Source organism: Papaver somniferum, chromosome 10, assembly GCF_003573695.1.
Source record: "Papaver somniferum cultivar HN1 chromosome 10, ASM357369v1, whole genome shotgun sequence".
NCBI classification, from domain to species: Eukaryota; Viridiplantae; Streptophyta; class Magnoliopsida; order Ranunculales; family Papaveraceae; genus Papaver; species Papaver somniferum.
This window is the reverse complement of record NC_039367.1, coordinates 137,809,550-137,827,343: the sequence shown is the minus strand read 5'-3', so window position 1 is coordinate 137,827,343 and position 17,794 is coordinate 137,809,550. Positions and strand designations below refer to the sequence as shown.

At 33.2% G+C, this 17,794-nt stretch overlaps 1 protein-coding gene across 2 annotated transcripts; it reads right to left on the bottom strand.

Annotated features, from left to right (window-relative positions):
* Positions 1-10,648: 10,648 nt before the first annotated feature.
* On the bottom strand, positions 10,649-12,907 carry LOC113319724 (N-methyltransferase 4-like). 2 transcript variants are annotated; one of them, XM_026567969.1, is made up of 8 exons: positions 12,573-12,905; positions 12,349-12,457; positions 11,975-12,199; positions 11,772-11,877; positions 11,558-11,671; positions 11,390-11,479; positions 11,231-11,289; positions 10,692-11,112 (listed from the first exon to the last, which is right to left on the bottom strand). In XM_026567969.1, exons 1-8 carry the CDS (start codon positions 12,760-12,762, stop codon positions 10,917-10,919), a joined length of 1,089 nt encoding a protein of 362 aa, XP_026423754.1. In that variant the 5' UTR covers positions 12,763-12,905; the 3' UTR covers positions 10,692-10,916. The 2 variants fall into 2 exon arrangements, with proteins under 2 accessions (XP_026423755.1, XP_026423754.1); XM_026567970.1 differs by lacking the exon at positions 11,558-11,671 and having other exon boundaries at positions 10,649-11,112; positions 12,573-12,907.
* Between the last annotated feature and the right edge of the window lie 4,887 nt (positions 12,908-17,794).

The window sequence follows — 17,794 nt, the reverse complement described above, 5'->3', positions numbered from 1 at the left end:
TGTCCTAAGATAGGTAAATTATTTAGTCACCCTTGGTTAATTTTTCTTTGTTTTGTTTTAATTTGATTTTAGTTTTCAAATTACCTTTTTAATTATTTTTTACAATTAAAACAATTATTAAAGGCCGGATTTTTTCCAAAAAAGAAGGTGTTTGTGATTTTAAGATTTGCAGATTAGGGGGCAGTATGAAAAACGAATTCTATAAAAATATTGACCAAACACAAGGCTACACGTGAATTAATTGTAATCAGTTCAGTTTCTCACATCTCTCTTTATTCCCCTTTTTTGTCATAGTTTCTGTTTCTGTCATTATTTCTCCCCTACTTCATGGGATTATGCAAGGATACACGTGAATTAAACGTAATCGATTTCAGTTTCTCATATCTCTCTTTATTCCTCTTTTTTTGTCATGATTTCTGTTTTTGTCATTTCTCCCCAACTTTGTGTAATTATGCATGCTTGAGAAATAGTTCATGATAATAGGTTAAGAGAGAAGAAAAGAGATGGATCAATAATTAAATATTATTATAAATGTTAGGAAAATGAATAAACACAAATCTATGTAAATTGGGAACCCAACAATTTATATCAAAGAGAAAAATTTAAATTCTAATGCTAACAGATTTTGCAAGATTAATCTAATTGATTTTAAAGTAAGGTATTTTTAGTTTTGTTACAAGTTCGGTGAATGACCTTTGATGATATTTTTTCAAATAGTGAACGATGTAATGTTCTACTACCCATAGGATTCTCTCTAACGATTAACTATGTTTGTCCCAAAGGGTTATATGACTTACATACACAATATTAAAAGATTCGAGGATAAGGACATATTTTTTAGCCAACTCCTCCAAACATTTATACCTGAATCGATCAGTTTGATTCTTCTCAGACAATTGAGACACGTATGAATCGATGGATACATGTGAAACACATATCCTTGCTCGTGTCGTTACGACACGGGTTGAGACCTAGTTTTCTATATAAAACAACATACACCTGGTTCCATACACTCTACAAAGCTCAATTCATTATATACTCTTCCTAACTCTCTTCATACCTCTACACACAAACATGGCATCATTAGATTCAAGTGAAGATTTTTCCATAATCAAATCATGGTACGCCGAAAGTCGATCTGTAGTTCTCTCCCCCATAAGCGTAGGACCCGAAACCTTTTGGGAGAAGACGTATAATTAATCAATATAAGCAAGATAATGGGAATCCGAACAAAAGTAGTCTTCATCAAATTCATGATAGGTACCAAGTTATCCAAAGAGGCATCTATGATTTTATAGCTATCCAACGGATCTTCAACGTTATCCATTTAAGCTTGAAAATACCACAATTTGTTAGTATTTTAGATTTTCTTTTACGTAAGCTAAATGGTTTGATCTTCCATTATAACAATATTAACAAAGTAAGTTGTGTTTATGTTTTTGTAGGAGGAATCCACGAAAAGACACTACTTGGAGGAAAATGGAGAAGCATTCACATTTGGCGAAAGTTATCATTTCATGAATTTCAAAATTCTGTAGTTTAACCAGGACTATAACACAAATTTCGTTGAGGCAGACTGATAAGCACGTAAGTGTGACGCTTTTTCACCCATAATTACTTTAGGTAGGACTCATTTTAGTGTTAATAAGCTTGTTTTAAGTCTTTTGAAGGGAATAAGCTCTTGTGGAGAGAGTTGCTCGAAAAGTGGGGTTTGGTCCCAGAGAAGTACTAAAGGCACCCCAATTTTGGATAAGGGCACCCCCAGAAATGTGTTAAAGGCACCCCAGGAGATTTCACTATTTATAGCCCAAAATTACTATAGGTAACCCACAAATTACTACTCGCACCCTAGGAATTACTATTTATACCCCAAATCGCTAAAGGGACACTGTAACTGGATAAGGGGAGGTCATCTTCAACCTTTTGAATTTATGTTTTTGGCGGGAAATATTGGTGAAAAGCAGCAGAATTATGGTTTTGAAATTGCGCGTGTTTTATGGAGACTAAAGGGCTGAAATTGAATGGGTTTCTCCTAATTGACCTAACAGGACCAACAATGGGTTCCGCTTCGATTGGAATTGGCTAGAGTGGTGGATTTGAAGTAAACCATTTCGGGAAAAATTAGGGTTCGAGATTTGAAGTTGTTCAAGAGAGATTCAATGAATTAAATCGTTGGAGCTGACTGGTATGAGATAAAAAGGAATGATATAGTGGTTAGATTCGATCCAGTTGGGCTGGATAATCCGATTTGAAGAAAATTGCATTTTCGGGTTTATTTGGCTCCGGGAAGTTCTGTAAGAATATTGGGCATGATTTGAGAGAAATTCAATCTCGAATGGAAAACAGAGTATATGTGAAGATTGCACGAAGATTGTACACGAAGATTGCACAAAACAGAGTATATGTGAAGATTCTCGGGTTTGCACGAGTATCGGTTGGTTGGCGTGTCTGTTAAGCGTGTTCAGCATCATCTAATGCGTGTACTCTTTATTTTTTGGAAACATTCAACATCAACAGAAGCGTAAAAGGTGAAGAAATGAAAAAAAATAATCTTGAAAATATTTTTATTTACTGTCGAGTCATGGAGAATTATGGGGAGTTATTATCGAATATCTTAGGTCATGTTAGCTATATAAAGGATGCTTGGGTAACAAAGAAAGGTTATCGAGTGATTGGGGAGGCGACAGCGAAGAATAGGAAGTTGCAGAGCAGATTTTTCTACTGTTGCAGTGAAGAAGAAGCTGAAAAACTTTGTATTATCAGTAACTGTCGTTTAAAGTATCTTATATCTTAACAGTTTGTAACAGTCTGTTTGCAACTCATATCTTCAGTTTGCAACATATATTGTAACAGTGTTTCTGTAACGCTAAGAATCAGTTGTGAATATCTGTTTTATCTTATTTATCCAATAAAAACACCATTTGAGCTATCAATTATATTTTTGAGTGTTTTTCATCATGAGAAGCTAAACCTCATCACTGGGTCGACGGAGGAATCCGAGTATCATATATGGGTAAATATTTTTTTATTCTTTTTATGACTTTTGCACTTATTTTAAATTGATTTATGATTCGAATTAATTAGTTATTATTTTATTTTATGGGTCATACTTGCTTAAATGTTTGATGTCCCATGCTTATGATTTATAACTAATATTTTGAGAATCTACTTTGGCAAAATCAGAGTCAGTGTTATTTTATTTATTGAGCAATAATTGTTGAGAATAAATTGTTGAACCTTATGTTATGAATTCAGTGGAATCCTAGTCCCGGTAACTCTCGCTTTTATTTATTATTTTCATTAAATCTTTAACTTTAATTTTCACAAGTCTTAGAGTTCGAATCGTATTAACTACAACAACTAAAAATTACATCACAGGCGCAAATTCTTCCGATGAATATTAAGACTTATAATAGTAGATTTTGTGGGTAAATCTTTATGTAAACCCTCACGAGACTATATAACTCGTCCACTAGGAACGCCTAAGATTTAAAAGGCTTGGTGCACATACTAAGTATATCCGTGTTTCCTACGAAAGTGTGTTAGATTTTATGTTTCAATCATGAATAAAGTAGATAGCATCTTTTGAGATTCAACTTTTTGTCTAATATAAATAAAAATCGACACTTTTTAACCTTGCACAGATTGTCGAATAACTCGTGGTAGTCATTTTTGAAGGATCACGGTTGTAGCAAAAATATAATACAATAACTACGGTTGTCATTTTATGAAATTACAAACCTGCCGGCTACAATTTAGTCAGCATGTTATGAAATTAATACGTTCCAACTAATCAAGCATGTATAACACATTTTTATGTATGTCAAAAATCATTTGGTGAACATTATGGTTTATCATCACCATGCCGTCTAAAGTAGGTCGTTATCTTCTAGTTTTGTCGAGCATGCCGACTTATCAAAAGCAAGATGAGTTATGCCAACAATGAAATTCCTTTGTATGCTAAAATTTCAAGATCTAAAGAGTTTGGAATATATTTTTTTTCCAAATATACTTCATAAGGGTTTATAATAAAAAAAAAACGGCTTGTAATTTTGGAAGGTTATTAATGGGCTGAAAAGTTGGTAGTTTTTTTTCTAATAAATTAATTTATTAGTAAGAAAAAGAAATAAAGGATATTTTATCTTTCGTGAAAGTATATAATACAAATTTAATCTAAAACTGCTAATCTTAACCATATATCTTATATTCCGGGTTAGACATATATTCATCTTATTGAAAGGTTTATGGAAGAGAGAAGGTTCAAATTTGTGTTCCTTAGATATTTCCAAATTCAAAAACCTTATGCAATCCAAAACATAATCAAAAAATAATTTTTTACATTTTCTTCGGTCCAACTCCATCTTCCTGATTAAATAATTTTAACTATCTCTTCGTCGACATAATCGTGGATTTGTGTGCGCCGACCTGTGAAATTAAAATAATAAATTACATATTAATATATGAAAAAAAATCAAATCATATTTCAGTCGGATCAAAAATGAATTCAAATTTAGGTATATACTTTTAGATATTAAACACAACTACTAGATGAGTCACATGAAGCATTGTTATAAAGGTAGGGCTCTTAATCCTGGGTTGGGCTGAATTGCAACTCAATCTAGAGAGCCAGAAATCGAATAACCGGTTGAAGAGGGACTCAGAGCAAAAATCCAGTCAAGTGAAGAAAAAGAGCGAGAACCAAATCCTGATACGCTCAAAATATATTCTCAAATGTATTCCAGGCACGTCTACCTTGTTTTTTTTTCTATTAATAAATATTGTTTAAATCGATGAGAACTATAAGTTTGGTTACGCTAGTAACAAAACCAAAAAACCTAGACGAACCGAGTTTTTTCATTCATTTTGTAGTTTTTGATGTTAGAGCATTTCCAATGGAGTATGGGTTTTAAAAAATATTGATGCCGCCTAGGATTTTAGGAACTCTCAACAAAAAAAAACCTCTCCAGTGGTGGTTGGATAATCAAAATTTAATATGACGTGGAAGTTTGAGTTTGGAGGAGAGTATGGATTTTTGAAGACTCTCTTCCATACCCATGTCATCAATTTGATATTATTTTAATTAATTTATTAGATTTTGTGAATTATTTTTCTATAAATAAGCGACAAGTATTTAAAAATAGATATACATAGAACTACCACTGGAGATGCTTATCAAACAAGATTTGTATTTGGATTCTATGTTATTAAATGCCTTTTTTTAGGTCTCTACATATGATAAATACTCATACACCATTGGAGATGCTCTTAGTTTGGCTGATAATAATACACAAACTCTAGCCAATCTCATTTTATGAAGAGTAACACTAGGTTCAACATTCATGTTTTTCCTCGAACTAGCTAGACCTTATGTTGCTTGACACGTGGGGAAGATTTTGTCATTTTGGCTGGTACAAATTATGTGTATGTTATTAGTCGAACTTATACTTATTATTTTTTGTGTTAGCTCGACATATTTTCCTATGACATTTGCTTGAATTTTTCATCCGAATTCTACCTTCTCTCAAACCAAATTTGTTTGTATTGAGCCGAACTAATGAGTGATAATAAGTTAATACGTCGTCTGAAGGGAGACAAACTACCTGGTACTTCACTTGATGAAGGAAACATGTTGTTTGGCTACAAACACTCACAAGTTGCTAAAATCTATGAGACCAAGATAATTTTCAGTTTAAATCTTAGCTATTTTTGGCAGTCGCATTTGTTAAGTGTGTCCAATAATTTTGTGTGGTACTCCCTCCATTTCAAAAAAACTGTCCTCTATTCCATTTTCGTCTGTTTCAAAATTGTGTCCAGCTTTTGTTTATGGCCATATTTTTCCAGTGAACTCTCTAATATACCCTTAAACTTTTTATATTCATAAATTCATTTTTAACGGGATCTGATTTAAGATATTAAAGAAATTTGTCCAATTATGGAAATAAATATATCCTTAATTTCTTTTAAGAGAACATATATTTCTCTCCAAAAATTAAATTCCTTATAAAGTTTATACTCCATAAATTCGATATCTTTTAATTTTAGTTTTATATTTCATATTTATAATCCTCTTAACAATTTTAGGTGATTTTTATTACTTGCAATTTTATTAAAATAAAATAGGTAAGTAACTAAGTGTGGTCAAGTAAAATATTATGACCTCCTTAATATTTTGACAAACTCAATGCGACAGTCTTTTTGAAACGGATGGAGTATTTTGTAGGGTCTTAAGTATACGACACGAAATTTGAGATACCAGAGGGCTAGTCCTTGGGATTTGGTGCTCGAGATTGTGGAAATGAGGAAGATTTCGGTCAACCAAGGCTCGGACAGGTTTAGGCTTTGGCTACCTGAGCATCGGATGTTTGACTTCTGATATTAGGCCTCGCGTACGAACTAAACTTCGGCTATATTTGTTAGGCTTTGGTTGTATGATCTAGGACTGAGCCTTATCCATGTGTTGAGATCATGTCTTTTGTGATCTTGACTTCGCCGCAATTCTTGGACTGGCTTTAACATTTTACCCTTTTTAAAATTTATCATCTGCATCTGGGAACTTTTAGGAAGCACGTAGAGTTGTTGAACATAAATTTGGTACATGTACGGAAGGAAAGGTATTTTAGTCTACTGTGTTGTACAAGTCATATAACTTATAACCTAAAATAATGGTTGGGTGAAACATTAGACCAAGGATATTAGAAAAAGCATGCAAAAGATTCATGGATATAACAATAGATTAATAGTCAGAGTTAACTTGACTTCTGTAGGTAGTGAATAGAAGAAAAATAAATAAAAGATTGATTTTAAAAATTGTTACGAGACGAAAAGTAGGAACAGTGGATGCCGAGATATAGAAAAAACCAATAAAAAACTGGAAAATTTTCCTTTCTAGCATCTTTTCTCTAGCAAGTTCAAATCCATTAAATCCAATAGGTGTGATGTCATCTGACCAATGGATTTAACCGTATTTATTAAATTATGTTATTCAAAATCTATAAAAGATTTATAATTTTTTCATCTTGGCAAGTACATTGTTTACAGTCTAAAACTAATTTGTTTCATCGTAACAAACGCAGTCACTTACGGATTGAATTACAACAATATAAAATATATGCGAACCATATTATGTCAGAGATTACATGAATCAGCAATATAGGTAATCTATCATTGGCTGACAAAATTAGATGTTTATTGTCAATCAAATTATCTTGAGCGCGATATGCAGAGCTAAATTTTAGTTTTAATACCACAGAAAATCGTAATTATAATCAATTATGAGACAATAGCATAAGAAAATTATAAGTATAATCATATATGAGAAAAATGAATGTGGACATAAACAAACAAGAAAGTGATTTACACTCTCCTCCTCATCCCATTAATGAGCTTCACAGATTTTACCAAAAAGTAGAAGAACTGATTCTACCTAACACCAAATGGAATGTGGATTTGCTCAATCAACTTTTCGATGACAACACTTCTCGAAAAATACAAAGTTTATTTCTTGATACTCCAAAATAATACATCATGGTTTGAATGCCATCCAAAGATTGGAAGTTCACAGTCAAGAGCGCTTACAACAAACTCACTATGATCAACTCAGAAGTTCATGTTAATGGAAGAGTGATTCAAGATAAAGTATGGAAGCACCTATGGAAGTGCAAAACAGGTCATAGGATAAAACGTTTTGCATGGAAATACATACATGAAGTTTATCCTAGAAGGAATGAGCTTACCCTTTATAATGACAACATTGGTACTCAGTGTGGCATCTGTGGTAATATCACGAGGAGTCCATTGAGCACCGGTTGTTTAGTTGCATACATGCTCGTTCAGTCTGGAGATTGGTTAACGTAAACATCGATGAAGTTCAAAGCAGAGGTATTAGTGTTTCAGAATGGGTAGAGAGTTGGTTCACAAGCAATAATGGGTCCACTGATGAAAAAAATGGTTATATACTTTGATAATAAGTGCCTGGATAATCTGGAAAGACAGATGCGATGTGGTATTTCAGGGAGTTACTCTTAACCCTCTTGGCTCCATGCACAAGATCCAATATCATCTACATTCTCATTAACATGATACTAATGCATACATTCATAATAACATCACTCACGGGGTTTCATTATGGCAACCTCCCATGCAAGATGTTTTGAATATAACGTGGATGCCTCTTTTGATCATGATACTAATAAGCTCGGTACTGGTATTGTGTTGCGTTCTCATACACGTACCTGTGAAGGAATAAAAGCATTCTATGCAGATGGAGCAGTGAGTCCGGAGGTGGGTGAATGCATGGCAATACGTGAAGCTCTGGCGTGGGAAAAAGAAGAAAAAAAATCACAAGGATTCACATAGAAACTGATGCAAAACTCGTCATTTAATCAATCACATATAATGTTTTCCTCATTCAATGGAAAAACAGGAACTTACTTAAAAAAATTAAGTACCTAAATTTAAGTTTTATTTAATGTAAAAAAAATTCATTCGTAGAAAAGACAATCAAATAGCTGACGCAGTTGTTAAGACTGTCAGAAAAACAACTACAAATTTAGATCTCATCAATAATTTTTCTAAGGAATTTTGTAGTCTCCTTACAAGAGACCGTAACTTTTCCCCCACTTAATCGATAAAATTTTCTTTGCATAAAAAAAAATTATATGTCATTGCAATATATGAGTACGATAGATATGTCTGTGCCGTGGAAGACATGTTAAAAGTTATTGGATAACTTTTTTGCCCAACGTAGTATTCTATATGCTCCGACTGTGAGATATATTTTACTAATACCATAACATTGAATCTTGATTAGGGTCCATAGATACTATAAAAAATATGAAAGGGAGAGAAGAAGCCCTTATATGGGTTCATAGATGTTATAGAAAATATGAAATGGAGACAAGAAGGAAGTACATTTGTACGAACAAACCAGTTTCCAATGAGTGATTGTTACAAAATTAAGTACCAATTCACTAACTCACTTCTTATGCATATTAGATGATCCCCTCTGCATCTTGCATTAGGGCAAGTAGGAAAAACCTTTGTTCGTCTTAATACCCATCACCATCAGCGAACTTGAACTGCATATATTTTCTTATATGTGTTATTTAGAATCTCAGATAGTAGTAAATCTTATGCATATTACATTCTTCATCTTTGCATCTCGCGCTTGAGCCAGAAATTCCTTGATGATTTTGACTAAAATAATTTGATAATTATGGTTAAATCAAGGAGTTAGCTGACATCACATTTACTAAATTCAATGGTTGTGTATTTGCTACCTCAAAAATGCTCTGGCGTTGCGAGACCAAAAAGATTTCTTAAAATCCAAGGATTATTTAACAAATTTACTATATATTTTTTCTTTCATAGTTTATAAGGTAACAATAAATAAATAAAGGAAATTTCAAATGAAGTGGACGCATATTTTTTCTTGGGCACGCACTTACTAAACTAATACTCAGGGTCGTCTTAGGGCATGGCGAGCAAGGCGGCCGCCTAGGTCCCCAAGCTGTTAGGGTCCAAAATATTTATTTTTTAAAACAATAGCAAAATTGTAACACTTATAAGTGTTACGAAGACATTTTGTCATATAAATAGTTACCAAATTTTATGTATCAACTATAAGCGTCACTAATGTTTTAATTTTTCAAATAAATAACCAGTATTTTTGAGCTTATTTTATGTCAAATAACAAGTTTACATGCCAAAATCTAATCAGAAAAAGATGGAAAAGAATTGAGTTGCCTTGGGCCGCATAGTTGGATTCAAATTAGAGTACGTAAATTTGTCTACTTTTAAACTAAAATTCTAACTTTACCTTTGATTTAATAATCATAAAAAAAGCCCATATATCGCGTTCATTTAGGGCACCCAAAAACGGTAAGACGTACGGCCCTGCTAATACCATTATTTACTTTTACCTGAGAACCGTTTGGGTGAATGTGAAACTTTGATTATTTTTTTTCCTAAGTATTTTTGTGGTATAGGTTCCATCCTATTCGTTTCCTTCCCCTAAGTAGTCTTTTTGTGCTTGTTGTGCACATTTATTCTGGATGCATTATCTGTGTTTTCTTCTCTCTTGGAAACGCTTCTCTCTTCTCTCTCCAAAAGGAAAAAAGAAAACTCTTCATTATCATCTTGCTCAGATTTGGTCCTTTTGGACTAGATTTGAGCAAGGATTGTTATTTTTCTTTAGTTTTAATAGATTTTCTAATGCAATAAGATATTGTTTTATCTTCACTTTTTGGGCGATTGTTTCTTCGCTTTGAGAGCGATTGTTTCTTCACTTTGATGGTGATTTGTTCAATTTTTGTTGATTGTTTCATGGCTTGCTATTCTAGATTCGAAAACATCGACGATTCAACACGGCATAGCTTTGTGTTCATCTTCAACAAAAGGGATTTAGGGCATCGGGGTTTTTCCGTTCACATATACAAGATTAAGGCCTAATCACTCCTTTGTTTTTGAAGCATCTCTTGTTATAGAAGGAAAAAATACAAAATAGTCGGATGGATTCCGGATTATACCATATTTTCTCTCTACGTTTTATACAAAAATTGGGTACCTTTGCGGTATTTTTCTCTTTCTCTTCGCGAATTACATGTAATTGGTATCTTTATTTGTATTGGGTTTTAAGTTTCTTGTATTTTGACGTTCTTTTTCTTGTAAACAATCATCTAATCACCTTTTTGGATTGAATGAAATGTGGTCTGATTGTTCATCAAAAAAAAAAAAGTACACATTTATTCTGGAAAATATATGATTATTTCCCATTAAAAAGATCAATCCAAAACATAAATGCGGCAATATTGAAGTTCTACGATAAAAATTATTAATACACGATTAAAAGCTCAAAAGAAGAAACGAAGCATTCAAATTAATCATCATGAAATTATCTCTATGAAGTTGTTGATGAGTCACCTTTTCTTGAAGAGAACATGTGAAATCATCCATTCTTCTCCATTGTTGAATGAGAATTGCACGGCAAATCCAATAAAAAATGTCTTATAATGAGTGATAACTTGGTTCACTTCTTCTTCACTTCCAAGTCCCGGCTTTAGTACTTCTCTTGCAACTTCCAAATTTTTGTTTAAGTTCTTTCCCCATTCCTCCCTGAAAAAAAGCAGAAATACTTATAAATAATCTGAAACTTTATATTTTATTTCAAAAACATCTGCTTTTCACTGAAGAATATAAAAACGACAAATATTCATCGCAAAAACTTGCTTACTGTGAACGTGCCATATGCTTTCCGTTCAACAACCAATGGTCCACAATTGAGACATCATCCTGCAAACAATACCAATTGTACTCAATAACTTCCGTGTCCTGTGTCCATAATGGTTTTGATTAATATGTGAATGATTAACTTTGGCGGTGTGAAGTTCACCTGAAAATATAGAAGAGCCGAAGCAGACAGCATCGTCTGGCTCCCTTTCGGGAGAACATAACTGGTGTACCAATCATCCTCATCAAGTGCCTGACGAAAATCCAATGGCATCGAAAATAAAGTACTGAGTAGATTAGTTAATAGTAATTTTGAGTCTAAAAATGTTACCTCAAAATGTTGATTAAAAGCTTTGTGGCAAAGGTGTTCCACAAAAAGAAAACTATCTTCATATTTCATCCATTTTGAGATTTTCTTCAGAAACAGTTGAATGTTTTTCATGTGCTACAAATAGAGAAAGATTGAGCTAAATTTTAATACCTAGGTAATTAAGCGATTTTTTTCGATAATGGAAATCAGCGGAGATTTGACGCGTACAAGGTACCTCTATGGTTTCGATTACATTTATTCGATCAAACTTCTTCTCGGTTTCGAATTCGAATTTTGTGACGTCAGCTAATATAACGTCCACATTGGACAATTTAAGCTTCCTAAACATTAGACAAACATCGTCAAAAGATCAATAAGAAGGACTAGCTGCTTCAGAAAATTGCTTAAAATAATTGTGTAGTGTCTAATTCTACTTACTCTACTTGCAACATAATATAACTTTTTTGCTCAATGGAATTAGTCATCCCTGTAACATGACAATTCTTATATTTCTGGGCAATATGAAGAACTAAACCCCCATGACCACAACCAATGTCAAGTATAGTTTGCCCGTCTTTGATTTCTGCTCTTTCGCAGTTCAACTCGTATGCAGCTATCTCTGCTTCGTCTAGCGTCATGGATTCCTCTTTGAAATAACATGCACTGCAACCAAAAAAATAAATAAATCCCAATGAGTACACTTAAATTGTAATCACTTTCTTAACATTTTTACACTTATCTCGGCCAGCCTCCGAGCTCAGACCAGCTCCATAAAAATAATTCCAATTGAAAAGATTAAATGTTTGAATGACCTTTGTTTGAGGGTGTTTCCTAGAGAAACTTTAACAGAAGCTGTAGGTAATTCATATTGCTCACTATTCATAGCCTCCATGTCTCCTGACATCTCCATCTCTTTTAAGGCTACAAAAACGAAACATGACCAATTAGTATCAACTATCAATGTTTTCAACAGATCAAAATATATATTATATTCATAATGAAATAATATGATGCAAAACTTAGAGAAGAGATGGACATTTTATGAAGTCGAGATTGGAAGTGAGTTGGTCTTGAAGAGTGGGTTTATAACCCCATTCCAAAATCTTTTCTAACCGAATTCTAATGAGCTTCTTCAACTCCTCATCTCCAATTTCTCCCTTCGCCAATCTCTCCAATATCTTTTCACCACTTGATTTCTTTTCTCCTTGTTGATCTTGAGAATCCATTTCAAACAAGATTTAAAAGATGAGTTCTGAGAATATTTGGTGATCACCAATGATCAATATATTTCTATATATATATATGTACAAATGCCTGAAGAGGACGTTGAGAGTTCTGAAATATCTGATATTATAGCTGATTATTTAAGTATGGGAAATCCGATCTCCAGCTAATGGCAATATACATAGTATCTGAAGGAGACATTACATCTAACTTGACAACATTTATAAATTAAAGTGGTGCCCTTCCTCCATGACTAAACATATTTATAAACGTAGTCATATTTTTTCTTAATGGAAAATTTTTAGTTACCATTACCTATACTTTTCTTATGGTACTCGAATCTCCATCCATAGCAATAAAAGGGAATCTAAATTCTAACGTGACATAATTTGACTTGTAAATAGTTCTGAACAAATAATTGAACAACCACCGATAAAAAAAAATAGTGCTAGACTGCTGGTGAACAACCGGATACTAAGGGATTACGGAATCGAAGATAACATAATTTAATTGGATTAAGATTCACATTTTATGATATAAATAAATCTAAATCACTGTAGACAAATTGTCAACAAATCTCTCTCATAATTTATCAGAATGTGCAAAGCTTCACTAGTTTTTCATTAATTTATCGTAAAGTGCAAAGCTTGTCTAATTTTTAAAAAATGAGGTTGATTTTAAGTGCTTCAAGTTTAATTGATTTTCATCCGCCGGATTTTGATCGAGAATGGAAACTTAATTACTTTGTGAATTTATGAGGTTGGTTTTAAGTGCTTCAAGTTTAATTGATTTTCTTCCGCCGGGTTTTGATCGAGAATGGAAATTTAATTACTTATGTGAAGAGTTGTTTTTATTCAGTTTCTATCTCCCTTCAACTTTAAAAAGGGAGTCAAACGTATCACCTATTAGATAACCGAGCTTTGGCAATGCCATTGACGTGATTGATCATTGATATGCCTCTCGAATCTGAAATTTGCTAAAGAAAGATCCGAATAAACCCAATGATGATTAAAGATGGCCAATTTAAGGGTCATCAAAATGGATAACCGGATAGCAATGGATTTCGGAATCAAACGGGATATATTTACTAAATAATAGAAGAGAAATTGGGTCAATTGCCCACATATTTTTAAAACATGGTTCTAATGGACGAGTAAAAATTAGTATTCGTGAAATGACCATCAGAAAAATAGCAAGAATGAATCTGGATTCATCCTGGCTTAAACTTAAAAAATAGCGAGGTGAAACAAGATGCATCCTGATGTAAATTAAAAATAAGAAAAAGTATTTGAAAATGGGTAGGATGAAACTGCTTACATCCTTGCTATTTTTACATTCTCGTCCATTTAAATAGTATTAAATTTTACATGTCTTTTTCACCCCAGGAATTGTCACTATTGGGTTAATTGACCAATTTTGTGATAATAGAACTTGATTATGATTCAGGTGCAAAACTTCTCACATGAATAATTCTGTATTTCGCGCCAAATCATTCGATTGCTACCTGTGAAATGTCTCATTAGTTTTTTTTTCTAAGCATATCTCATTAGAATATATGCGTGAAAACAACATTATTGAATAGCTTGTGAACGGTGCAGCTCCGATGTGGTCGGGCGTCAAGTATGTGGTCCTCTTAATTTTTTTTACACGTTTTGAAAATTGGTTTGTTTCTTCCCCTTTTTACATCGGATACTCTTCTAATTTTCTTTTTACACGTTTTGGAAATTTTTTTTGATGCTCTTCTAATACCTAAGAACTCTTTTTTATAGCCTTTTTTACAAAATAACGTTTTGAAATCACCCAATAACATAACATACAATGAATGCTACACTATTTATGAAATAGCGTAAGCAAAGTTTGCATAAGCCTAAGTATAGTACGACATGAGTTTGATTGACGCACCTTTGGCACGAGCAAAATCAGTGTATGCTTTCAGCAATGCCTAAGCGAAGTTACATGCAACATGTCTGCTAAGTATCCTTGCAAGGACAAATAAACGTGCATTTGTCTAACGTGAAGAGAATTTAAAAGGCTCGATAAATAGCATCAGAGTGGTGCATCGGGGAGGTATGGCCTGCGTGTCCTAATGCGGTAGGCGTAATTTTCCGTTCGGTCACGTAGTTTCGTGTTGTATGCTGCCAATTTTCAAAATTTTGGGGCACAACCAAATTTGCATGTGCTAGATGGCAAGGTCATATGCACGTATCTCTCCATTTAATGCATGTTGAACTTAAGATTGAATTTCCTTTTTCGAGGCTCGTGTATTCATTATCGTTTATTTTTTTATTTTTTATTTTTTTGATAAACAAGGAACCTTTTCATTAATGGAAATTCAAGGTTACAATGAGTTTAAGATTGAAAATAAGAGAATACAAAGTAACAAGAACATACGGTACAAGTACAATACCGAGAAATCCGACAAAAGAAAGAGAAGGATTATCGGAGTAATACAAATACAAGTATGAATAAGATCCGATTAAATCGGAAGAAGAATGGTTTTTCGCGGAATTAGAATCCAACCATTTAGTTTGTTTTTCTTCTTTAGAAGGATATGCTCCCAAAATAGGAGTGATTTGCTCCAATCTATTTAAACTAGTGATGGAGCTTCCGTCGTCAAAGAAATCACCGATGAAGATGAAGATTTCGTCGTTGGAGAGCATAACTATCGATCTTGAAACCCAACCCAATAACCAAGAACCGTCATTAAACCGAAGATAAACCTCAATAGAGTAGATAAAACCACCATAATGGTGTAGATAAGAAGAAAACATAATAAAAATTAAGCTATAAGTTCTAACTAACCTAGAAAACAAGAAATAGTGAAGAAATCTGTTCAGATCCAGCCCAAAATGGACCAGATCTAAGCAGAGAAGATTTGTTCTTGATGGTGTTGTTGTCGAAGAAGAAGAAGAAGAAGGGGTGAGAGAGGAGAGAGAAAAGTTTGGGTATGGTTATTCTCATTATTATCTGGAAAAAATATCGTTTGGTCATTTTTTAGGTGGGCCCATGTCAGTTTAGTCCTTTGAGAAAACACCTTTACTGTTTGGTCCATGATTATTTAAAAACATTAAATAGATAAAAGTACCATTCCGTGTTAATTTCTACTTATTTTTTGGTAGCAGTTCATTCGTCAAAATGAACTCCTGTTAATTTCTACTTAGTTTTTCAGAAATCACCTATATAAACCAGAGTTCATTCCAGAAAAGATACTCCATATAAAAACCTAAAAAACCAGGGTTCATTCCAGAAATGAACTCTATATAAAAACCTAAAAAAAACAGAGGTCTTACTCCATATAAAAACAAAAAATAAACAGAGTTCATTCCAGAAATGAACTCCATATAAAAAACTAAAAAAACAGAGTTCATTCCAGAAATGAACTCCATATAAAAACCTAAAAAAACCAGAGTTTATTCCAGAAATGAATTCCATATAAAAACCTAAAATAAGCAGAGTTCATTCCAGAAATGAACTCCATATAAAAACCTAAAAAAACAGAGTTCATTCCAGAAATGAACTCCATATAAAACCCTAAAAAAACAGAGTTCATTTATGGAATGAACTGCAGAATCATTATCTTCATCATCTTCGTCGTCTTCAACAACAGCAGAAAGAAATTCTTCGTCATCTTCAACAGCAACAAAACTTTGTTTAACACGAGCAGCAAACACTTATAGCACATCGTCTTCAAAAGTAGCATCAAACAATAACAAGAAATATTTATCATCAAAATCAGTCATCGTCTTCAACATCAACATATGGAGACGTCTTCATCGTCTTCATCATATTTAGACAACAGATCTCGAAATCTTCAAACAACAACTGCAAATCTTTATCGTCTTCACCGTATTTAACAAAAAACAGATGATGAAAAATAAAAGTTACCGATCTCATCGTCTTCCATTATCAACCTTCATCATCTTCATAAAACCCTAAAAAAAATTCTTCATCTTCTGTAAATAACAACAGCAGAAAAGGAAAAAAAAAGGAAAGAAAAACTAGATCCGAAACTAAAGAAGAGTGAGAGAGTGAATTTGGAAATAAAATATTTTCATCTGATTTTTTATATATATATGGTCCCATATTAAAGGGTATTTCTACCACTATAAAAGGAAAATTACATCATCCATGAAGTCATTCTGCGTGTGTATTGTCCACCCCAGGACCAAACCATTATTTCTATGACCAAACTATAATTTATATTTTTAAAAAGGACCAAACAGACAGTTGATTGAGTCAACTGGACCAAACTCATCCTAATATATTATTTGTAGGACCTATTGGTATTTCCTACTTATCTAAGTTGCCCTGATTTTCAGATTCTACGCATTTTTCTGACATGTTAAATTGAGAGTACCACTGTAGAAATCGTGACTGTATGTATGTTGGGAATATGTTTTTCATTATTAATACGAGTTGGCCTTTTTTCGTCAAGAAACAACAACAACACTAATAATCATTAAGGAAAGAATAAAGTACACAACATCATCAACACGCACATTCAGCATAATTTGCGAATCCCCTAATATAGATCACATTTCTCTAAGTAAAAATTCAAGTTGGCTATTAATTATTATTCAACATTCAATCAACAAATTCTACTTCAAATTTGCTCACAGATACATGCTGAGAGTCGGATTAGTTGTAGTGTAGCCTCCATCCACAACAAGATTAAGCCCACTAACATATTTAGACTCATCACTACTTAAATACACAGCTGCCTCAGCGATGTCCTCTACTGTTATTAATGTTCCTTTCAACACGGCTGATTTACAAACTGCTGCCTCCACAATACTTGGCTCCGTATTGACGGCATCAATCAGCAAAGGGGTTGCAAGCGCAAAAGGAGAAATGCAATTAACCCTAATTCCATATTGGCCTAGTTCCACGCACAAGTTTTTAGTTAAGCCTACAATAGCATGCTTCGATGTGGTATAAGCATTTGAAGTCTCACCAGCTATTATAGAAGCAACACTAGAAGTGAATAATATGCATCCCTTCTTTGATGGAATCATGACTCTAGCAGCATGTTTA

Excerpts from the sequence above, each read along its gene's own strand:
- LOC113319724 (XM_026567969.1), bottom strand. The coding sequence starts at position 12,762 with ATGGATTCTCAAGATCAACAAGGAGAAAAGAAATCAAGTGGTGAAAAG. Across the intron at positions 12,200-12,348 it reads GGAAACACCCTCAAACAAAG|TGCATGTTATTTCAAAGAGG; the intron begins GTCATTCAAACA and ends TTTTGGTTGCAG. Across the intron at positions 11,113-11,230 it reads AAGCATATGGCACGTTCACA|GGAGGAATGGGGAAAGAACT; the intron begins GTAAGCAAGTTT and ends GCTTTTTTTCAG.